Below are 21387 nucleotides of genomic sequence, written 5' to 3'. Positions count from 1 at the left end.
GTTCCACAGCCTCACCAATCTTTTTAGTTCAGTTGGTAGCACTTTCACCTCTGAGTCATAAGGTTCTGGGTTCAAGTCTCACTCCAGGGCTTGAGCACAAAATTCTAGGCCGACACTCCAGTGCGGTACTGAGGGAGTGCTGCACTGTCAGAGGTGCCATCGTCCAGATGAGAAGTTAAAATGAGGCCCCATCTGTTTACTCAGGTGGCTGTGAAAGATCCCATGGCACTATTTCAAAGAAGAGCAGGGGGGTTCTCCCCAGTGTCCTGGCCAATATTTATCCCTCAACCAACATCACAAAAAACAGATTATCCGGTCATTATCACATTGCTGTTTGTGAGAGCTTGCTGTGCATGTACTGGCTGCCACATTTCCTGCATTACACCAATGACTACACTTCAAAAGTACTTCATTGGCTTAAGAGCTTTGAGATGTCTGGTGGTCATGAAAGGCGCTATATAAATACAAGTCTTTCTTTTTTCTTTCTCTCCTATATCTCCTACATTTAATATATCTATGCCTCTTCATTCTAGATCCCTCTACCATTGGAACTGTTTCATCTTAGTATTTTGTCCCATCCCTTCATAATTTAAACAGCTCTGAAATAAATCCAATAATCTCCCTTGTTCTTCCTACCAGCAACATCCTAGTGAATCTACCTTGTGATCTCTCTGTTACCTCAAAATCCTTCCTATTGTGTTGAGCTCTAAAGTGCATGACTTGAACTGTAGTCTTACTAAGAAGTCATTAGACCATATTTCAGTATGGTCTGCAAATTTGCACAGTACTGCTTCTAGTCCAATATCCAAATCATTAATATGCACATTCAACAGAAAGTAACCCACATCCAACCACACTGAGAGACTTTTCCTAACTCCTACTCTCTGTTTCTACCCTTCTCCTAATTCCATACCCATTAATGTTCTCCAGTAGTTTCCTTCTTTGTACCTTCTCAAAGGCTTTCTGAAAGTCCATGTACCCCACATCCACTGCATTTCCCCATTTACATCTGTCACCTCCTCAAAGATATCTATAGAGATTATCAAACAGAGTTCTCCTTTCTGAAATTTGGGGTGGCTGCTTATAATTATTTTCTCTTCTTCGAGACATTTTGTCATTTTATCATTAGTTAAATATTCCAAAACTTTCCCTCCCACAGTTGCTGAACTAACAGTCCTTTAATTACACAGATTCGCTCCCACTCCCTTTTTGAAAATGGGTATTACACTGACTACTCGCCAATATCAATTTCAAGACCCTCTACTAATTTCTCTTCCATTTCCCTCAGGATCCTTGGATGTATTTGCTCAGGTCCTTCTGCTTGAGTAAAGGTCAGAAGGATTGATAAAAAGACTGATTTATTATAATGGGATTCTAGTGGGATCACAAGTGGATAACTAAAGATAGTGGGATTGAGGAAAATGAATGTGTGCATAACAGGTTTCAAGCGTAATTGGCAGAAAAGGCTAAACTAAACTAATTTCAGTATAGATAGTGGGATTCAGAATGATATGATAAAAACTAAAGAAATTTGAAGTGTACAGGTACACTGACAGGCTGAAAGTACAGCGCGTGATCTCCACACGGGTACTGATGACCTTGCAAATGAGCTGCATTTCATTTACTCAATATTTATATACAGCTCTCTCTGCTGCTCCCGACTCACTTCCCGTAACAGTGACTTCTGATTAATAATTACAGAGAATATACAGCACAAAATCCAGCCATTCAATCCAACCAGTGTTTATGTTCCACACAAGCCTCCTCCCACCTCTCTCCAGCTAACACTATCAATATAACTTTCTATTCTTTTCTCCCTCATTTGCTTATCTAGCTTCCCCTTAAACATATTCACCTCAACTGCACCTTATTCCACACTCTAACCACTCTCTGGGTAAAGGGATTTCTTCTGAATTCCCTGTTAGCTTTATTGATGACTATCTAATATTTATGACCTATAGATTTGGTTTCCCCCAAAAGTGGAAACATCTTTTCTCTGTCTGCCCCATCAACAACAGCACTTGCAAGTTCCCCTCCAAGTCACACACCATCCTGACTTGGAACTATTTCGCTGTTCCTTCACCGTCACTGGGTCACTGGGTCAAAATCCTGGAACACCCTCCCTAACAGCACAACAGGTGTACCAAAGCACATAGACTGTAGCTATTCAAGAAGACAGCTCACCATCAGCTTCTCAAGGGCAATTCAGGATGGGCAATAAATGCTGACATTGGCAGAGACACTCACATCCCATGAAAGAATTTTTTTAAAAAGCTTTTCATAATCTTAAACACCCCTATCAGGTCACCCTTCAACTTCCTGTTCTGCAGAGAAATGAGCCCTTTCCTGTTCAATCTTTCCTGATAGGTCTAACTTCTCAGTTTGGCTTTCTACCTTATAAATAAAATATGTTTAATTTCCCTAACTGCCCTGCGCAAACACTCTGAGGCTAATTGAAGCTGTGAGTCCTGTAGTGAGGTCTATTTTGTATGGTTTATGCAGGTCATCTGCTCTTATGTCTTCATGCCGCTTGCCTTCATGATAGGCATAGACTGGAATGATTCTTTCCTCGTCGCTGAACTGATTGGAATCAAACTCTTTCTCAATGAGTTTGTGGCCTACGAGAAGCTTTCCATGTACCAGGCAAACCGACTGGCTGGTGTAGCCGAATTTATCAATGGCAAAAAGCAGTGGATTTCAGTGAGTATGCACAGTGTCATCAAGGGGATTAGGTTAAATAACTAGTCAGCCACCAGAGAGTGCTGGTAGCCAATGGAATGAGGAACCCTTTACCTCATGGATTCAAACCCAGGAGATTGCATTAACTCAACATGGCATCCAATTCCAATAAGTCAATCTTTTCTCGCCTTACTGCCAGTTTTTATTTATTTATTTATTTAGAGGTAGAGCACTGAAACAGGCCCTTCGGCCCACCAAGTCTGTGCCGACTAAGGAGGAGATCAACTGAGACTACGGGCTGAATTTGCCCGGCCTAGTGGTGGTGGGCTTGGAGGCGGGGAGGGAACTGGGACAATAGTGGGGAGCTGCGTCGAGATGGCTCCCTGATGCATTTCTGCTGCCGGGCATGTTTCCCGGGACGGACTGGGAAGCAGATTGCCTGCCTGCTGCCTGGAGGTTGGCAGGCAATTTACATTCTTTAAGGCCCCAATTATGGTGATCTTGTGGTAGGCTGGGGCCCTTCGGAGCCAGAGGCTCCATGCCCAAAGAGGGGACCGACGTCAGGAAAGGCTGCACCCATGGCCCAAACGCTTCCAACCAACAGGTTTCTCTTCTGCTCTGAGGGGCCCACCGACTTGGCCCCTCTGAAATTTGATGATTTTGCATTCAGGTAAGTCGAAAGCAACGTCACCTAACCCCAGTTGGGAGCTTTTACCGGAACGATTTGTCAAAAAGGTTTACATTTTCTGTTTTACTTTTGTAGAGCAGGTCAGAAACATTATCTACATATGCCCTTTGTGGCTTCGCTAACTTCTCTTCCGTTGGTATCGTGCTTGGAGGACTCTGTAAGTAGCTAACGCAAAATCAGTCTATGTCAAAAAGGCCTTCAATGTTAACCTACGATCTTCAAGTGGTTTAAAACCACATTACCAAACCACTATGTTGATTTTTCTTGTTCAGTTTTTTTCCGTTTTTCGCCTATTGCTCTTTTCTTGAAGACACTTTGGAGTACGGCTCCAGGCTTCTTTAATTAAATGAAGCTGAAAGTACTTCATTAGCTGTAAAGCGCTTTGGGACGTCCTGCAGTTATGAAAGACCCTTTATTTTATGTTATATAAATGCAAGACTTCTATTTCCAAATCTGGTGCAAGCTCTTTCTTTCTGTCTTCATGAGCCCAAGGACAATATTGGACCTTTAAACGTAATGCAACCAACAGTACTCCTTTTCACCCATGGGTAATGTCCACTAAGGGTCACTGGATAGTAATCAGAAGGAGCCCTGACTGATCTAGCCACATCCTATTCTAGGGAGACTAAGGCCACTTGTACAGTTAACTGAGATCAACTTAACTCAGTACAGTTCTTTTTTTTTAAATAGAGTGAGATACAGCACTGAAACATGCCCTTCAGCCCACCAAGTCTGTGCTGACCAGCAACCACCCATTTATACTAACCCTACATTAATCCCAAATACCCTACCACATCCCCACCATTCTCCTACCACCTACCTACACTAGGGGCAATTTACAATGGCCAATTTACCTATCAACCCACAAGTCTTTGGCTGTGGGAGGAAACTGGAGCACCCAGCAGAAACCCACACGGTCACAAGGACAACTTGCAAACTCCACACAGACAGTACCCAGAACTGAACCCAGGTCACTGGAGCTGTGAGGCTGCAGTGCTAGCCATTGCACCACCGTGCCGCCACTGTTCTAGAATTATACCTGGGTCATTGTGGATTGCTCATGGAGGTGGTCTGTGATGTCATGGGGAAGCTTCATTTACAATAGTTAAGTGTTATAAGTCACTATTTTATTGTCATTTGGAGCATAAGAACATTAGTATCAATACCAATATAAACTGCTCAAGCTGCACCAGATTTGGAAATAAGAGTCTTGCATTTATATAACATCTTGGATGTTCTTGGAATGCACCAAAGCACTTTGCAACCAATGAAGTACTTTTGAAGTGTAGTCACTGTCATAATGTGGAGAAACGTGGCAGCCAATTTCCACATAGCAAAATCCCACAGACAGCAAATAAGGGACCAGATACTCTATTGGTGGTGGTGCTGATTGCACGATAAATGTCGGCCAAAACACTGGAAGAACTCTCTGCTCTTCCTTGCACAGGGCCATGGATCTTTTGCATCCATCTGAACAGGCTGACGGGACCTTGGTTAAATGTCTCATCCAAAAGACTGCACCTCTGGCAGTGTAGCACTCCCTCAGTGCTGCATGGAAAGTGTCAGCCTAGATTATGTGCTCAGGTCCTGCAGTGGGGCTTGAACCTACATCTTCTGACATACAGGGAAGAATCCTGGCCACTGAGACAAATTAACATGGTCAGTATCCAATATCCCAGTTTGTTTTGAGAACTGTCTGCCTTGTCTCGAGCTCCCTCAGTATGACAACACTTAAAGCTGAACAAAAAGAATTGTGTCTAAGCCTTGATCATAGAGAGTCAACTGTAGCACTCTCAGCTCTCAGTGAGAAGATTATGGGTTCAGGTCTCACCTTAGAAACTTGAGCACACAATTCAGACTGACACTCCACTGCACTACTAAGGGAGTGATGCACTGTCAGAGATGCTGTCTTTCAGATGAGATGTTAAACTGAGGTCCTGGGTGGAATTTTATGCTCTCCCCCATGGCGGGTTTGGAGGTGGGGAGAGCATAAAATCGGGTGGGGCGCTGGCTTGTGGTGGGAGGGACCCTGCCACCATGCTGCCTTCTCCGAAATTTAGTCTGGGGCGGGAAGGCCTGAATGAGGGACCTGGCATTGGAAAGGTGGACCACTGAGGACCACACCCCTGCCCTTGCTGCTGACCCCCATCCCCTTCCCCCCTGCGACCCCACCCGCAAGACCCCTCCCATCCTGACCTACCTTGAGCCTGGTGCCACCGGCACTCCTCAGCTTCTGGTTGCTGCAGCTGCCGGCCTCTGATTGGCTGGCAGCTCTGCAAGGGCATCACTTGCGGCGACGGGGTCCTAAATACAATGGAAGGCCCACCACTGACCAGTTAAGTGCCTGATTGGCACTAAATTTGGCATGCCTTCCGTAGAAGAGGCAATGCTGGGATCTTGGCATCGTTTTCCCCCGATGTCGAGACGCTGCTGCCAGCATACAATTCCACTGCCTGTCTTCTCTCTCAGGAGGATGTAAAAGATCCCAAAGCACTATTTCAAACAAAAGTGGGGCATTCAACCAGTGCCCTGGTCAATATTTATCCCTCAACCAAAATTACGAAAACAGATTATCTGGTCAGTATCAGTGACTAAACTTCAATAGGAACATAGGAACAGGAGAAGAGCCTGCTCCGCCATTCAGTTAGATCATGACTGATTATCTGCTCAATGACACTTTCCCGTGCTATCCCCATATCCTTTGATATCATTAGTATCCAGATATCTATCGATTTCTGTCTTGAACATGCTCAATGACTGAGCTTCCACAGCTGTCTGGGTAGAGAATTCCAAAGATTCACCACTGAGTGAAGAAATTCCTCCTCATCTCAGTCTTAAATGGCCTACCCCTTATTCTGAGATTATGTCCCCGGTTTTAGACTCACCAGCTAGGGGAAACATCCTATCTACATCCACCCTGTAAGAATTTTATAAGTTTCAATGAGATCACCTTTCATTCTTTGAAACTCTAGAGAATACAGGACCAGTTTCCTCAATCTCTCCTCATAATCCCTGCTATCCCAGGGATTAGTCTGGTGAACCAACGTTGCACTCCCTCTAAAATCTATGGCAAGTATATCCTTCCTTAAATGAGGAGACCAAAACTCTACACAATACTCCAGGTGCAGTCTCACCAAGACTCTATACAACTGCAGCAAGACTTCTTTACTCCTGTTCTCAAAATCCCTTGTGATGAAGGCTAACACACCATTTGCCTTCCTAATTGTTTACTGCACCTGTTTGCTAGCTTTTAGTGCCTCATGAACAAGAGCACCCAGGTCCCTTTCGGCATCTACACTTCCCAACCTCTCACCAGTTAAGAAATACTCTGTCTTTCTGTTTTTCTACTAAAGTGGATAACTTCACACTTACTCACATTACTCCATCTGCCATTTTCTTGCCCATTCACTTAGCTTGTCCAAGTCCCCTTGAAGCCTCCTTGCATCCTCCTCACAACTAACATTCCCATCTAGTTTTGTGTCATCAGCAAATTTGGAAATATTACATTTGGTTCCCACATCCAAATCATTTCTATAGATTGTGAACAGCTGTGGCCCCAGCACTGATCCTTGCAGTACCCCACTAGTAACAGCCTGCAATCCTGAGAATGACCCACTTATTCCTACTCTCTGTTTTCTGTCTGTTAACCAATTCTCAATCAATAGCAGTATATTACCCCCAATCTCTAATTTTGTTTACTAACCTCCTGTGTGGGACCTTATCAAAAGCCTTCTGAAAATCCAAATACACCACATCCACTGATTTTCCTTTATCTATGCTACAAGTAACGGCCTCAAAAAAACTCCAACAGGTTTGTCAAACATGATTTCCCTTTCATAAATCCGTGTTGACTCTACCCAATAATATAATTATTTTCTAAGTATCTAGTTATCACATCCTTTATAATAGATTCTAATATTTTCCCTACTATTGACATCAAACTAACAGGTCTGTAGTTCTCAGTTTTCTCTCTCCCGCCTTTCCTACGTCATGGGGTTACATTTGCTACTTTCCAGTCTACAGGAACCTTTCCAGAATCTATAGAATTTTGAAAGATAACCACCAATGCATCCATTATCTCTAAAGTCACCTCCTTCAACACTCTGGGATGTAGCTCAAAGGGTCCAGGGGATTTATCAATCTTCAATTCAGTTAACTTTTCGAGTACTACCTTTTTATGAATACTAATTTCTTTCAGTTCCTCATTATCACAAGTCCCTTGGTTCCCCAGTATTTCTTGGAGATTTTCTGTATCTTCTTCTGTGAAGACAGACAAAAAGTAATTATTTAGTTTCCCTGCCATTTCTCCATTATAAATTCTCCTGTCTCCGACTGTAATGGATCCACATTTGTCTTTGCTAATTTTTTCCTTTTCACATACCTAACAAAGCTTTTACAGTCCGCCTTTATGTATCTTGCTAGCTTGCATTCATATTCTCTTTTCCCTTTCTTTATCAGTTTCTTGATCATTCTTTGCTGAATTCTAAATTGCTCCCAATCCTCGGGTTTACCACTTTTTCTGGCAACCTTGTAAGCCACTTTCTTTGATCTGGTGCAATCTTTAACTTCTTTTGTTAGCCACGGTTGATTCATCTTTCTTGTTGGGCTTTTGTGGCTTAGAGGAATATATATTTATTGTAGACCATGTAATACTTCTTTAAATACTAGCCATTGCCTGTTTTAGTGTATTTTCCCAATTCACCATAGCCAACTTGTCCCTCAAAGCTTGATAGTTTCCTTTGTTCAGGTTAAGACCCTACTTTCAGATGAACTATATCACTTTCAAACTTAATGTAAAATTCTATCATATTATGGTCACGATTTCCCAAAGGCTCTTCTACAGCAAGGTTATTAATTAGCCCTTTCTCATTACATAATGCTAAATCTAAAATGGCCCGATCCCTAGTTGGTTCTTCAATGTACTGCTCCAGAAACCCATCTTGTACATATTCCAGGAATTCATCCTCCACAGCATTAGCGCTGATTAGGTTTACCCAGTCCATATGTAAATTGAAGTTGCCCATTATTACTGTATTACCCATGTTACATGCACCTCTAATTTCCTGATTTAAACCGTGCTCAACATTACCACTACTGATTGGCCTATAAACAACTCCCACCAATGTTTGCAGCCACTTGATGTTTCTTAGCTCCACTCAAATTGATTTTACATCTTGATCCTTCAATCTAAATTCTTCTCTCACTAGTGTACTGATCTTGTCCCTTATTAAGAACACTACCCCACCTCCTTTTCTTTTTTGCCTATCCTTCCTAAATGACGAATATCCTTGAATATTCAGTTCCCAGTCTTGGTCACCCTGTAACCACATCTCTGTAATGGAAATTAAATCATATTTATTTCCATCTATTTGTGCCTTCAAGTCATCTACCTTGTTGTGAATGCTGTGTGCATACAGATAGAGTGGCCTTAACTTTGTCTTTTTAACATTATTCTGCATTCTGATCCTAATTGATGTCTTGCCTTCGCTTTGTCTATCTTCTAATTTCGCTTACTGCTTTTCTACTTCCTGTTACCAGTTTTACTTCCCTCCAATTTTCCCTTCCTGCCACACTCAGATTATAATTTCCCTTACTGTTACCTTGCTCTCTTGACTTCTCCTCTCTCTCTAAATTATCACATCTTCCCTCACTTGAGCCTTCATCCCTGTTATTTAGTTTAAAGTCTCTCCACCGCCCTAGTTATACGACTCGCCAGAACACTGGTCCCAGAATGGATTAGGCGAAGACTGTCACAATGGTACAGCTCCCACTTTCCCCAGTACTGGTGCCAGTGCCCATGAATCAAAACTCATTTCTCCCACACCAATCTTTGAGCCACGCATTTAACTCTCTATTCTTATTTCCCTTACTCCAATTTTCTCATAGCTCAGGTAACAATCCAGAGATTATTATCTTTGAGGTTCTGCTTTTTAATTTAGCCCCTAGCTGCACATACTCTCTATGCAGACCCTCTTTCCTAGACTTTCCTAGTCCTATCTATGTCATTGGTACCCACGTGGATCATGACTACTGGATCCTCCACCTCCCAATGCAAGTTCCTCTCCAGCTCTAAGCAGATGTCCCATACCCTGGCACCAGGTAGGCAACACAGCCTTCTGGACTCTCGCTCTTGGTCGCAGAGAACTGTGTTTATCACCCTGACTATACTGTCCCCTTCTACCACTACATTCCTATTTACTTCCCCCACTGAATGGCTCTTTGCACCACGGTGCCATGGTCAGTTTGCTCATCCACCATGCAGCCCTTGCTCTCATCCATAGAAGCTGAAAGAACCTCAAACCTGTTCGACAATTGCAAGGGCTGCAGAACCTCTATTTCTTTCTTCTGGATCACCTTACCTGTCTCACTCACAGTCACACCCTCCTGTCTCTGACCACTGACCAAATCACAAGATGTATCATAAAGGATGTGACTGCCTTCTGGAACAAAGTGTCCAGGCAACTTTCCCCCGCCCTGATGCATCGCAGTATCTGTAGCTCAGCCTCCAGCACATCCACTTTGAGCCGAAGCTCCTCGAGCCGCAGATACTGCAGATGTGATTGCTGTGGATCACATTGGTGTCCACCAGCTCCCACATGCTACAGCTGCAACACATCACCTGCCCTGCCATCTTTATTGTGTTTTAATTAACTATTCGATTACTAACTGCACTGTACTATTCTGCACTTAATTCCCACATGAACCAAATTTCCACCTTCACACTCTGACTATGTTTCAGTCAGGGGAAGTCTCCACTCTTTGCACCCAAAAAGTGCTTCATTGGCTGTAAAGCACTTCCGGACATCCCGAAAGGCACTATATAAATGAAAGTCTTTTTTTCCGTTAGATTCAGCTACATTTTTTTCTCTCTCTTGCTCTCAACAGCCAGCATAGCTCCATCGCGAAAGAGTGACATGGCAGAAATCATCATCCACGCTCTGTTGACGGGATTCTTTACTTCGATGGCAAATGCATGTGTCGCAGGTATGCAGTGGACTTTTTAACATTACGTTCTCTTCTGCACCCCTTCTTAATTCTGTAGCGCATCCCCTCCCCACCACCATCCGCCCCAAACATGAACCAAATGTCCTGCAAAACTGAAAGGTGTCAATGACTGAATACTCTCAAAGCAGCCAGACTCTCACATTTGTTTCTGTGCATTAGGAATTCTCTTTGTGCCCAGGGGATCGGTGGATTGTGTGAGTTACTTCAACATCAGCGCCTTCAATGGGACCAGTGGTGAGCTTTTCACCTGCTGTCAAAATCTCTATGACAGGTGAGTTGCTCAGCTTCTCGATGCAGAGTGAAATTGATCTCCACCTTTACCACAGAAACAGGCAACAACAAATTGAACGTCCTTCTTGCACTCATGCTCAGTTATCTTTTCCACTGATTTCCGCCACTGGCATGGACCAATTTCACCCCCTTTTCTTAGTCAACTTAGCAGGAGTGTTTGCTCTGGTAGTCAATTGCCTTTTTCCCAGCTGATGCCTCGAGACCAATTTGAGTCATAGAATTATACAGCGCAGAAACAGGCCCTTCGGCCCATCGTGTCTGTGCTGGCCATCAAGCACCTAACTATTCTAATCCCATTTTCCAGCCCTTGGCCCGTAGCCTTGTATGCTATGGCATTTCAAGTGTTCATCTAAATACTTCTTAAATGTTGTGAGGGTTCCTGCCTCTATCACCCCTTCAGGCAGTGCGTTCCTGATTCCAACCATCCTCTGGGTGAAAATTTTTTTCCTCAAATCCCCTCCAAACCTCCTGCGCCTTACCTTAAATCTATGCCCCCGGTTATTGACCCCTCCACTAAGAGAAAAAGTTCCTTCCTATCTAACCTATCAATGCCCCTCATAATTCTGTATACCTCAATCAGGTTCCCCCTCAGCCTTCTCTGCTCTAAGGAAAACAACCCTAGCCTATCCAGTCTCTCTTCATAGCTGAAATGCTCCAGCCCAGGCAACATCCTGGTGAATCTCCTCTGCACCCTCTCCAGTGCAATCAATCCTTCCTGTAGTGTGGTGCCCAGAACTGTACACAGTACTCCAGCTGTGACCTTACTAACGTTTCATACAGCTCCATCATAACCTCCCTGCTCTTATATTCTATGCCTTGGCTAATAAAGGCAATTATCCCAAATGCCTTCCTAACCACCTTATCTACCTGTGCTACTGCCTTCAGTGATCTATGGACAAGTACACCAAGGTCCCTCTGACCTTCTGTACTTGCTAGGGTCCTACCATCCATTGTATATTCCCCTGCCTTGTTAGTCCTCCCAAAATGCATCACCTCACACTTCTCAGGATTAAATTCCATTTGCCACTGCTCCGCCCATCTTACCAGCCTATCTATATCGTCCTGTAATCTAAGGCTTTCCTCCTCACTATTTATGACACCACCAATTTTCGTATCATCTGCGAACTTACTGATCATACCTCCTATATTCACATCTAAATCAATTGGTTGATTTCTTTCTGACTGCTGTTGGTTGAAACTGTTCTTTCACACCTGCCTCGCCAAGTTTTTTATAAGCAATATCTGTTTTGCAAGTTATTGTTTTCTCTTCAATTAGAACTCCAGTGAGCTGGACGGAAACAAAAATGGTCAGCTTTACAGAATTTTTGGCAGCACAGAAGGAGGCCATTCAGCCTGTCATGTCTGCACTTGCTCTCCGAAGGAGCAATTTAGCTAGTGCTGTACGTGAAGGCAGGAAGGAGGGGGGCGGGGGTTCACTATCTGGCACTCCCGGCAGCTGCACAGTGCTCAGAGGAAGCTGATCTCGGGAAATATTTGGCTTGCAGCCCAGTGATTCTTCTCCCGTTCAGCGCTGCTGTTTTCCGAGATACAGCACTTGCCCAGACTGCCGGCTCCTCGAACAACCCCTTACTTTCCATTAGTTCCCCAACTCTACTTTCTTTCTGAAAGAACAAACATCCATTTAGTTCCAAATGGAAAAACTGAAATATTGTCATGTTGCAAAAGCATTAATAACGTAGGCATGCCTCTCTCTACAAAGTTCAAAATCTCAAAGCCAAGTTTTTATATTGAAAACGAAAACAATATTAATTTGCGCAATCTATGATCCTTCCACCATCCACTCTCCTCCCCACCCCACCAGCAGCCCCCACAGGAACTTCCAGAACCACATGGTACAGGCCTGAACCCATTGGCAGTAATGGCCAATCTCACTAGCTGATTATCCTCATTCAGTCCATGACTGGGTGGGAGTCTTGACCAGGCAGATCTGTCCAGGGAACACGGCACCTGATCGGGCCATTGTAGCCCACCATGTGGCATCTGCCAGCCTCCATCTCCCATAGTCTTGCTTCCATCGTCACTGCATCACAGCAAGAAATTCCAACCCAATGATTCACGGTTTGTCACCACCTCCAAGCTACCCAAACACCAAACCTCATTGACGCCAACCTACAGAACTTGAAAAATGCTGAAAAACAGCATCGATACAAGCTGACATCAGCCCCAAAACAACGTGCAATAGAAAGCCACCCTGGTTGAAGACCTGTGAGCAAGGCTGTTGCCTCAAGGCAATTGATGAGTTAAAATCCGGTATCTTGGCCGGGTTGAGGGTCTCGACCACCGGCAAAAACATTGGCGAGAGCCCCACATCGCCTACTCCGGGAAAGGCCCACCTAAAGAAGTGCCAATTAGGCACTTAGGTGGACAGGGCCTTCCCCGGGATCAAGGACCCCGGCTGCAGAGGTCCTGCCTACTAAGAGCTGCCGGCCAGTCAGAGGCCGACAGCTCTTTAACTGAGTAGCACCACGATGAAGGCGGTAGCTGCTGCTGGTAGATGGACTCACCCCAGGCTCTGAAACCACACCACAGGTAAGTCACAGCAGGAGGGGCTTCGCGTGGTGAGGGTCGCAGGAGAGTGTAGGGGGGGGTTGGTAGCAAGGGGAGGGGAGTGGCTCTCAGTTGGCTCCCCGCCCTTCCCGATGCCAGGTCCCTCGTTCAGGCACTAAGTGCCTTTTAACGAGGGACCCACCCCTCCCCACCCTGGAGCCAGCAAGCAACCTGCATGGGTTTGCTTGGCATGGCTCCCCGTGCGGCAACAGACCCGCCCGGGATGAGGCCCTCAACTGAGCATTAATTTCCCACTTAAGGGCCTCAATTAGTGGCGGGGTGCGAAGGCTGTTCAGCCTGAATTTGGGCAACCCCTGCCTCCAAACCTGACACTGGGAGAGCATAAAATACCCCCCTTGTGTGCAGGGGTTAGAGGACTTGTTTACTGAAAGGGCTTTTCCTGCTCCATACTTTCTTGTGTTATTCTTGTTATGTAACTGTCAGAACTGACCTTGTCTTTTTTCCCCACAGTGTGATCATTATTGGGAATGGAACTATTACCTTCGATGGACAATGGTCAAGTGTTAATCAGAGCTTAACCTATTTCAATAACTGTTGTGGTCTGTATAACAATAGTGTGTGTGTGGTGTGAATGATGCTTTCCCCCGTAAAGAAAATAACATGTACAAGCCAAACAAACATTTGCTTAATATGATAAATCACACATTCCTGAAATGTGGAGATTCTCCCAATTAATTAGTCACTGGAGTTGTGAGTTCTGTACACGTACATCCAGTTGATAACTGCAGCAGTGATTGTCCGTCCAGATTTGATCTGCATAAAACTTTTCCTTTTGTACTGCATTTTAACGTGGCTTGTTTGTACATTGTGACCATCAAATGAGCCTAGATTGTCTGTCTATCAGTCGTGCTGTGGAGGAGGAGGAGGAGGAGAGGGCATGACACACATAGTGACATCATCACAATATGCCTGGATTATCTATTGATTAATCTGTGGGGGAGGGTGGAAGAGAAAGAGAGACACAAACACACAATGACTTCAACCCAGTGTGCCTAGATTATCTATTTATTAATCTATTGTGGGGGGGGGGGGAGAGGGGTGGAAGAGAGAGCATGACGCGCAAGCAGTGACATCATCACAATAGGCCTTGAGTAGCTTATTCATGAACCTGTTAGTGGAGCTATAGGGTCAAAGTGCCAATGTCCTTACGATGGTGAACGTAACAGCCGCCCTGTCCTTATCGAGAAACATAATCAGTGCCTTGTCAACTCAATAAGGATGGAGTACATGGGAACAATACCCCAGTTTAATCGGGCTGTCAGGCATCAGGCTAATAGTGGGCAGTGTTAACCATGAATGAGGTCATTGCTTGGATCTGAACAGCCTGACCTATTGCCTCACTGTATTCTGACCCCGACTGCAAACACCTCTGAAGTCACTAGCTTAGCACTAGCTACTCCAAACACCCATTCAGCGGCGAGATTATATACTACTGGGACTTTCCCAAAGGGTCAGCCCACTTCACTTTTACTTGGGATTTTTCCCAAGTGGAAAGTCTAGCCTATAATATCTAAATCTTGCATAATTGATTCACTTCAAGAAAGCAGAAGAACCATTATGGAAGTTTACCCCCTTACCTTCCCCAAGTGCATGAACATCAACAATGGAGTGATGTGGATTGAAGCAGCCCTGTCATCCTAGCTGACGGGACTGGAGCTACTATGACCTCCAAGTCAGTTGAGCAATTCTGGCCTAGGCTTCAAAATTGCCATCCAGATGCCTGTAAGAAACCTCTGAGGGCCATGCCAGTCCTTTTTTAAGTGATGTTGGTTGCAGGATCAATTTTCAGTCAGTACACCTGGCCGAACGCCCCTGCTCTCCTTCGAAGTAGTGCCGTGGGATCTTCTGCATCTTCCCAGAGAGCTGTTTAACATCTCATCTCAAAGGTGGCATCTCCAACAGTGCAGCACTCCCTCAGCAAAGACTCTGTGCTTGAGTCTCTGAAACAAAGCCTGAACTCACAAATTTTTGACTCAGAGGTGAGAGAGCTACATCTGAGCCACGGCTGATACCCAGTGGGTCCTTGCCTACTCCCCGCTGCAGTGTAAATCACATGCAAATAAACGTCAAATATCTCTGCACAGATTTCCTCTAATAAGGCAACTTACAATTATAGGGGCAGGCTGCTTCTAGTGAAACCTGTGTCAGCAGAGTACCATGTCTGTTCCCTGGGAAGACAGGTAGCAGTTGCCAGGTTAAAACTGTGAGCAGTTCAAAGTTCATTTTTCGGAAGCAAAGAAACATTGAAAACAAACTGAGCAGCAAGTTGGAAAAAAAAAGGAATGAGTCCCCTTTAAGAGAAAAGATCCAACCCTGCTGGATGTGCCTCCCAGGACAGACATCCATGTGAACCCAAAGCAGCCGGAGTCTTTCTGGGGTATTCCAACTGCACCTCCGACAGTGCAGCACTCCATCAGTATTTCGGGTGAGTGTTACACACCCAGTTTCTCGGTCCCACAGGGGTATTCTAGATCATCTTATGGAGCACGATGCTTAATGAGCAGGTCTCAGTACAGCCGACTGTTTCTCTATAGATGGAAGTGCTGAGTTGTCTAAGGGACAATCTGATATTTATACATTTACTGCATGAGTTATCATTCTCAGTCACTACGAGTCCAGTGCCCAGAACTACACCATTCTAGTGGCACAGTCAGATATAGCTGTGGGTATCTCTAAGCATTCCTTTCTGTTAGTGCAGAAGAAAGCTTGTAAGACAAGTGCATCTGCACCGTAGATTATCACGACCTTCACTCAAGATAATAGTACCTGAAATGGAAGAAACCTGCATGTGGGACTACTGAGCAGACTGTTCTGGTTTTAGTACCTGAGAACAGGCACTACACACAAGAAAATTGGATGTTAATCCTTTGTCCCTGTTCTGTGTTTGAATAGCTCTGTTGCTGAATTTTCTGCCTTGCTTTCCAGGTGTCTAAAGAGATGCTTGCATTTATGTAGCGCCTTTCACAACCTCAGGATGCCCAACTGCCCAACCAATTAAGTACCTTTTAAAGTCTAGTAACTGTTGTCAATGTAGTAAACACAGTACAGCAAGGTCCCACAAACAGCAACAATTTAAATGACCAGATCATTTTTTTTAAGTGATGTTGGTGAGGGATAAATATTGGCCAGGATACCGTGGAGAACTCCCCTGCGCTTTTTCAAAATGGGATCTTTTACAACTGCCCGAGAGGGCAGACGGGGCCTCAGTTTAGCTTCTCATTCCAAAAGACAGCACCTCCAACAGTGCAGCACTCCCTCAGTACAGCACTGGGAGTGTCATACTGAATTATGTGCTCAAGTTTCTCCAACCCAGAAGCTTCTGCCTCAGAGCTGAGAGACCTTATCTACTGAGCCACATCTGTCTGTGCCAGGAGAGCACGGCATTGTATATTATGTGGAAATGAATGTCACAAGCCTCCACACAGATTTCCTGTAATAGACCCAGTGCAACAAACTGCTCTTAAAATAAGTCTGGTGGCAACAGGCTTCAAGGGACAGACTGATATTTTGTCAAATTAAGTATTTTTGGCTTTGTCAATTAAAAAATGTTTTGCTGCTTCAAAACTTGTTTCAAATTGTTTTTCATTTACTAATGGAGACCTCATTTCCGTACACCTAACAAAAGAACGGGTTCCACAGTACCTGGGGGTAGAGTGTCTATTGAGACCACTGTGTCAGCCAATGAATTGGATGTGGGGTCTGACTTACAGCAGGACTCACAGCAGTCTATTTACTCAGCAAGTGGGGTCTGTATAAACAATGCACTACAGCCAACAGTGTACAGAATCTATTTGAAGAGTTGCCATACATTACAGGGTCTGTATAAACAGTGCACTATAGTAAACTGTCTACAGAGTCTATTTAAAGAGTTGTCACACATTACAGCGTACAGAAGTCAAGAACAAAATCACAGCAACTTCTCCCAATAAAAGCAGGATTATTTCTCCAGCAAAACGCAGTGAGTGGAGGATAGTTACACAATGTACATAAAATCAAACCCAGTCATTTACAGCAGTGCGGCCTCCAGGTGTAACTGACGTAGGAGTTATCATCTCCATTCTGGCCTGGAATAGTGGCATCACTAAATGCAGCTTAACTAGAGCGGTGACTCTAATATAAACTGAGCATCTCTAATATAAACTAAACATTCCTGCTGATCTGCCCCCTCAGCTTATCACTGCAGGCTTTATATCATCAGGTGAAGGGACTATCTTGTATTTTGATGTCACTTTGTCTGGGCAGATACAGTGGCCTTACCAGGACAAGCATCGGAAGCCAGATACGAGTAATAAATAACCACCAACCCAGTCAAATTAAACGTGTGTACTGTCGATGGTAAATAACAATTTGGTTACCATTGCCAATAAGGCAGGCCCTAACCTACCATTGCCAATAAGGCAGGCCCTAACCTACAGTGTCCACTGGTTGGGAAGGCTTTGAGCCAGTCAGTGGGCACCGTATGATTGTGCCCCAAAGTCACCCGGCCATGCTAGGGTTCCTGGTGTGTCGTCACATGACTTCCCATCTCCAACAGACCCTCCCCCACCCTTGGTCTACCAACATGTCCGTCTTCATAGCGCATTGTTTTCCAATTGACAAGCAATTAGACTCTTTGCCGCCCGATTGGATGAGTCTCAACTTCAACTAAAGAGCCCTTTTACCCCTATCTCCAAATTTTTCTTTATAACTACGAAGTTGAAAGTGTTCGAAGAAAATGCCAATTAAAAAAAAGCTCAGGATCATTTCATGCCCCGATAATTCTTCTCCAGGAACGCTTGCTGCAGTGCCCTGGTTGTCAATCTCTTCAAGTTCTGGAAACTCCAGGATAATCCTGGAGGATTGGCAACCCTTGGCCATGAGCTATATCAGTATTCTACCTTTACACTCAGGAAGTCCATATATTTTCACCTGCACAGAGATGACAATTAGTTTGCAGGTACTGTTATCCACGAAATGTGCAACAACTGTCAAAAGGGAACAAAATGGATTGAGTGAAAGTTTGATGGCTGCCTGCCAGAAAGGAGATCAATAACTCACTCTGAAGCTAGCTTTAACTCCCAATAACTCCCAATTGACCGAGTTACTGATTAACGTCCCACTACCATGTGGTTGAACATGTACCAGACAGCTTACAGTGTCACATCTTTAAATAAGTGTCCACTGTCCTTGTATTGCCATGTCATTCTTACTCCACAGAAATAACAAACCTCAGCGTTTTGAGTCTAGATCAGAAAAATCTGGAGCTATATTTAACTAGAACACTGAATTGCAAGCCATTATTGACTCAATTAGAAGTGTCAAAGAATTAACGACTTAATATGCAGTCAATTCTTAACAGAGTGTAATCGAGGAAAATCATAACAGTTGCCTCGAATAAAGAGTAGGTTTAGTTCCGAATCTGTCAATGAGTTTGCACTGTTTCAGGGCTTCTTTTATAGTTTAACCTGTAACAGCAACTGAAGAAAACAAAATTAATAACATTTTTTTAAAAGGGGCATTACCGATAACAGAGGTTAAACAAAAGAAAAACATAAAGTTAGCAAACTAAATAATAATATTGTACCAAGTGTCCATCATATCTGTGTGTGGTGCCCACTGGGTGTGGTTGGACTGTTTCAGGATGTCTTTTCTAACTAAACCAATAAGGGGACACTGAGTGCCCCAGTGTTATCAAAGGCCAAAGAAAAGTGAACCCTTTTTAAAGAAGCGTAACGAATAAGGAATTAAAGCATAAAACCATAAGTAAATTGATCAAACATTGTTCCCAGTGTTCACGATGCCCTCTACTCCCTGAGGTGTCCATCAGTCACGGAAGGCCTCAAGCAGACTGGCGGACAACCCGCGTGCTTTCTCCAGGGTCTGGGCGTGGACAAGACTGTGGAATCGAGACAGGCGGCCAGAGCAAACTGTTCCAGGGTACAGACTTGTCGTAGCCTCAAGTTTATCTGCGTGGAAGTCAACAGAAATTCTGACTGCTTGAGGGAGAGGCTGGGAGTTGCCATTGGTGTGCGGTGGGGGCGAGGGGCTTTTAAATGTCATCCTTGGCTCAGTTGGTAGCACTCTCGCCGTTGAGTCAGGAGGTTGTGGTTTATAGTCTCCTCCCGAAACTTCAGCACAAAAATCCTTGCTGACACTCCACTGCAGTACTGAGGGAGTGCTGCACTGTCAGAGGTGGCGTCTTCCAGATAAACTAAGGCCCCGTTTAGTCTCCGGTGGATGCAAAATATCCCATGGCACTGTTTTGAAGAAGAGCCAGGGGAGTTCTCCCCAGTGTCCTGGATAATATTTATCCCTCAACTAACACCACTAAACACAGATTATATGGTCATTATTACATTGCCATTTATGGGACCTTGCTATGTGTAAGTTGGCTGCCACACTTTATATATTACAACAGTGACTAGATTTCAGTACGTGCTTTGTTGGCTGTAAAGCACATTGGGCCATCCTAGGGTTATGACAGGTGTTATATAAACGCAAGCTTTTCTTTCTGAAGTGGATAATAATGGAACCTGGTTTTATTGCATTCAAACTGGTAGAAGTACTGAATGTTGATACAAGTTGGAACGTACGTTTTAACAGGAGAAAGGCGGCAACATTTTACACTATGTAACAGTGTAGTATGGCACGACCGGAACTCAAAACTGAACCAGTGCAGCTGCTGAACACTGAATCAAAAACAACCTATCATCGCTAATAGCTACAGTTTACATTCTGTTAGCTTTTTTTCTTTTCGAATGCATTGTGCTAAACAGTTAAACTGGTTTGAACATATATTGATTTATTTTTAAATAAAAGAAAAATCCGATCAATAGCAAATTCAGTTGGACAATATTTTATTTATTTTCTCTTAGTGTGATACACAGTGATGTGAATTTGAAAAGACTTGAGTTTGAGGGATGTGCATATTAACCTCAGTACCATGATTATTAACATAGTCAATGCAGTGAAAATCAAACATCTGTTATAATGAAATTGTTACAATGAAACACCCTTTATAATGAAACACCCTTTATAATGAAATCTTATAATAAAAGTCCCTTTAGAATAAAATTTCTTTTGTAGCAGAATTCCCCTTGATAATTAAACTCCCAAAAAATGAAACATTTCAAAAGTCCTAATGGAATTATTCATTTAATTCTTCATGTAATGAAACTCCTCATAATGACATTGTGATATGGTTAATTTTGATGCTTTATATAAAGGGGGTTCCACTGTATTATAATTACAGTTGAGCAGGAATAGTCTAAACAGCACTAATGCAACATACAGTCGTTTTGATCAGGTAGCAGTCAATGCTTACATTAAGACAAATGTGAAGGAAGTGTTTTTTCCCGTCCCACACCAAGCCTGATTTTTAAAACATTCTCAAATAGTCTGACAGTGATTAAAATCATAGCATTTTACAGTACAGAAGGAGGCCATTCAGTCCGTCATGCCTGTGCTGGCTCTTTGAAAGAGCTATTCAATTTAGTCATGCATCCCAGCTTTTTCCCCATAACCCTGCAAATTAGTTCTCTTCAAGTACATGTCCAAATTCCTTTTGGAAGTTCCAGTGGAATCTAATGCCACCATCCTTTCAGATAGCGTGTTCCAGATCTTAACATCCTCTGTGTGAAGAAATTTCTCTTTATTTCCCCTCTAGTTCTTGCCAACTATTTTAAATCTATGACCCGACTTGCCAGAGGAAACACTTTCACCTGACTTGCTCGATCAAAACACCTCGTCATTCTGAATACCTCTATTCGGTCTCCCCTTCACCTTCTCTGCTCTAAGGAGAACAATCCCAACATAATGCAAGTTCCTCATCCTTATTATCATCCTTGTAAACCTCCTGTCCACAAAATATTAAACACCTTGGAGTAATCTTTCCTGACCCTGATTGTGTGGGCAGAGTCACTATCGGAAAGTTGGCAGCAGGAGGGTGGGGAGGAGGTGGGAGGAACATTGGGGGGGACGGGCAGCACAGGGGGCTCGGGCAGCACAGGGGGCTCTGTTACAGGAGTGTGATGCTATCCAACAGATTTTCCTCTTTTAAGTTGGAAAAAGACTTTTAATAACAGGGTCTTCCCCAGCTCTATAGCTGAGAGCAGAACCAAATGTTCCCACGCTTTCCTCTCACCCTACTCTTCCAT

At 43.9% G+C, this 21387-nt stretch overlaps 1 protein-coding gene across 3 annotated transcripts in view; it reads left to right on the top strand.

The window, feature by feature from the left end:
- The window catches only part of slc28a1 (solute carrier family 28 member 1), a 268104-nt gene extending 248685 nt beyond the window's left edge, over positions 1-19419 (top strand). For 2 of the 3 annotated variants that reach the window (XM_068015396.1, XM_068015395.1), the window contains exons 14-18: positions 2503-2700; positions 3443-3524; positions 10253-10351; positions 10532-10643; positions 13703-19419. In XM_068015396.1, coding sequence (XP_067871497.1) covers positions 2503-2700; positions 3443-3524; positions 10253-10351; positions 10532-10643; positions 13703-13823 — 612 coding nt within the window. In that variant the 3' untranslated portion in view covers positions 13824-19419. The remainder of the gene's footprint in view (positions 1-2502; positions 2701-3442; positions 3525-10252; positions 10352-10531; positions 10644-13702) is intronic. The other variant, XM_068015394.1, reaches the window with a different exon arrangement.
- The last annotated feature ends 1968 nt before the right edge of the window (positions 19420-21387 follow it).

Source organism: Heterodontus francisci, chromosome 35 (genome assembly GCF_036365525.1).
Source record: "Heterodontus francisci isolate sHetFra1 chromosome 35, sHetFra1.hap1, whole genome shotgun sequence".
NCBI classification, from domain to species: domain Eukaryota; kingdom Metazoa; phylum Chordata; class Chondrichthyes; order Heterodontiformes; family Heterodontidae; genus Heterodontus; species Heterodontus francisci.
This window is presented reverse-complemented; position numbering and strand designations above follow the sequence as displayed.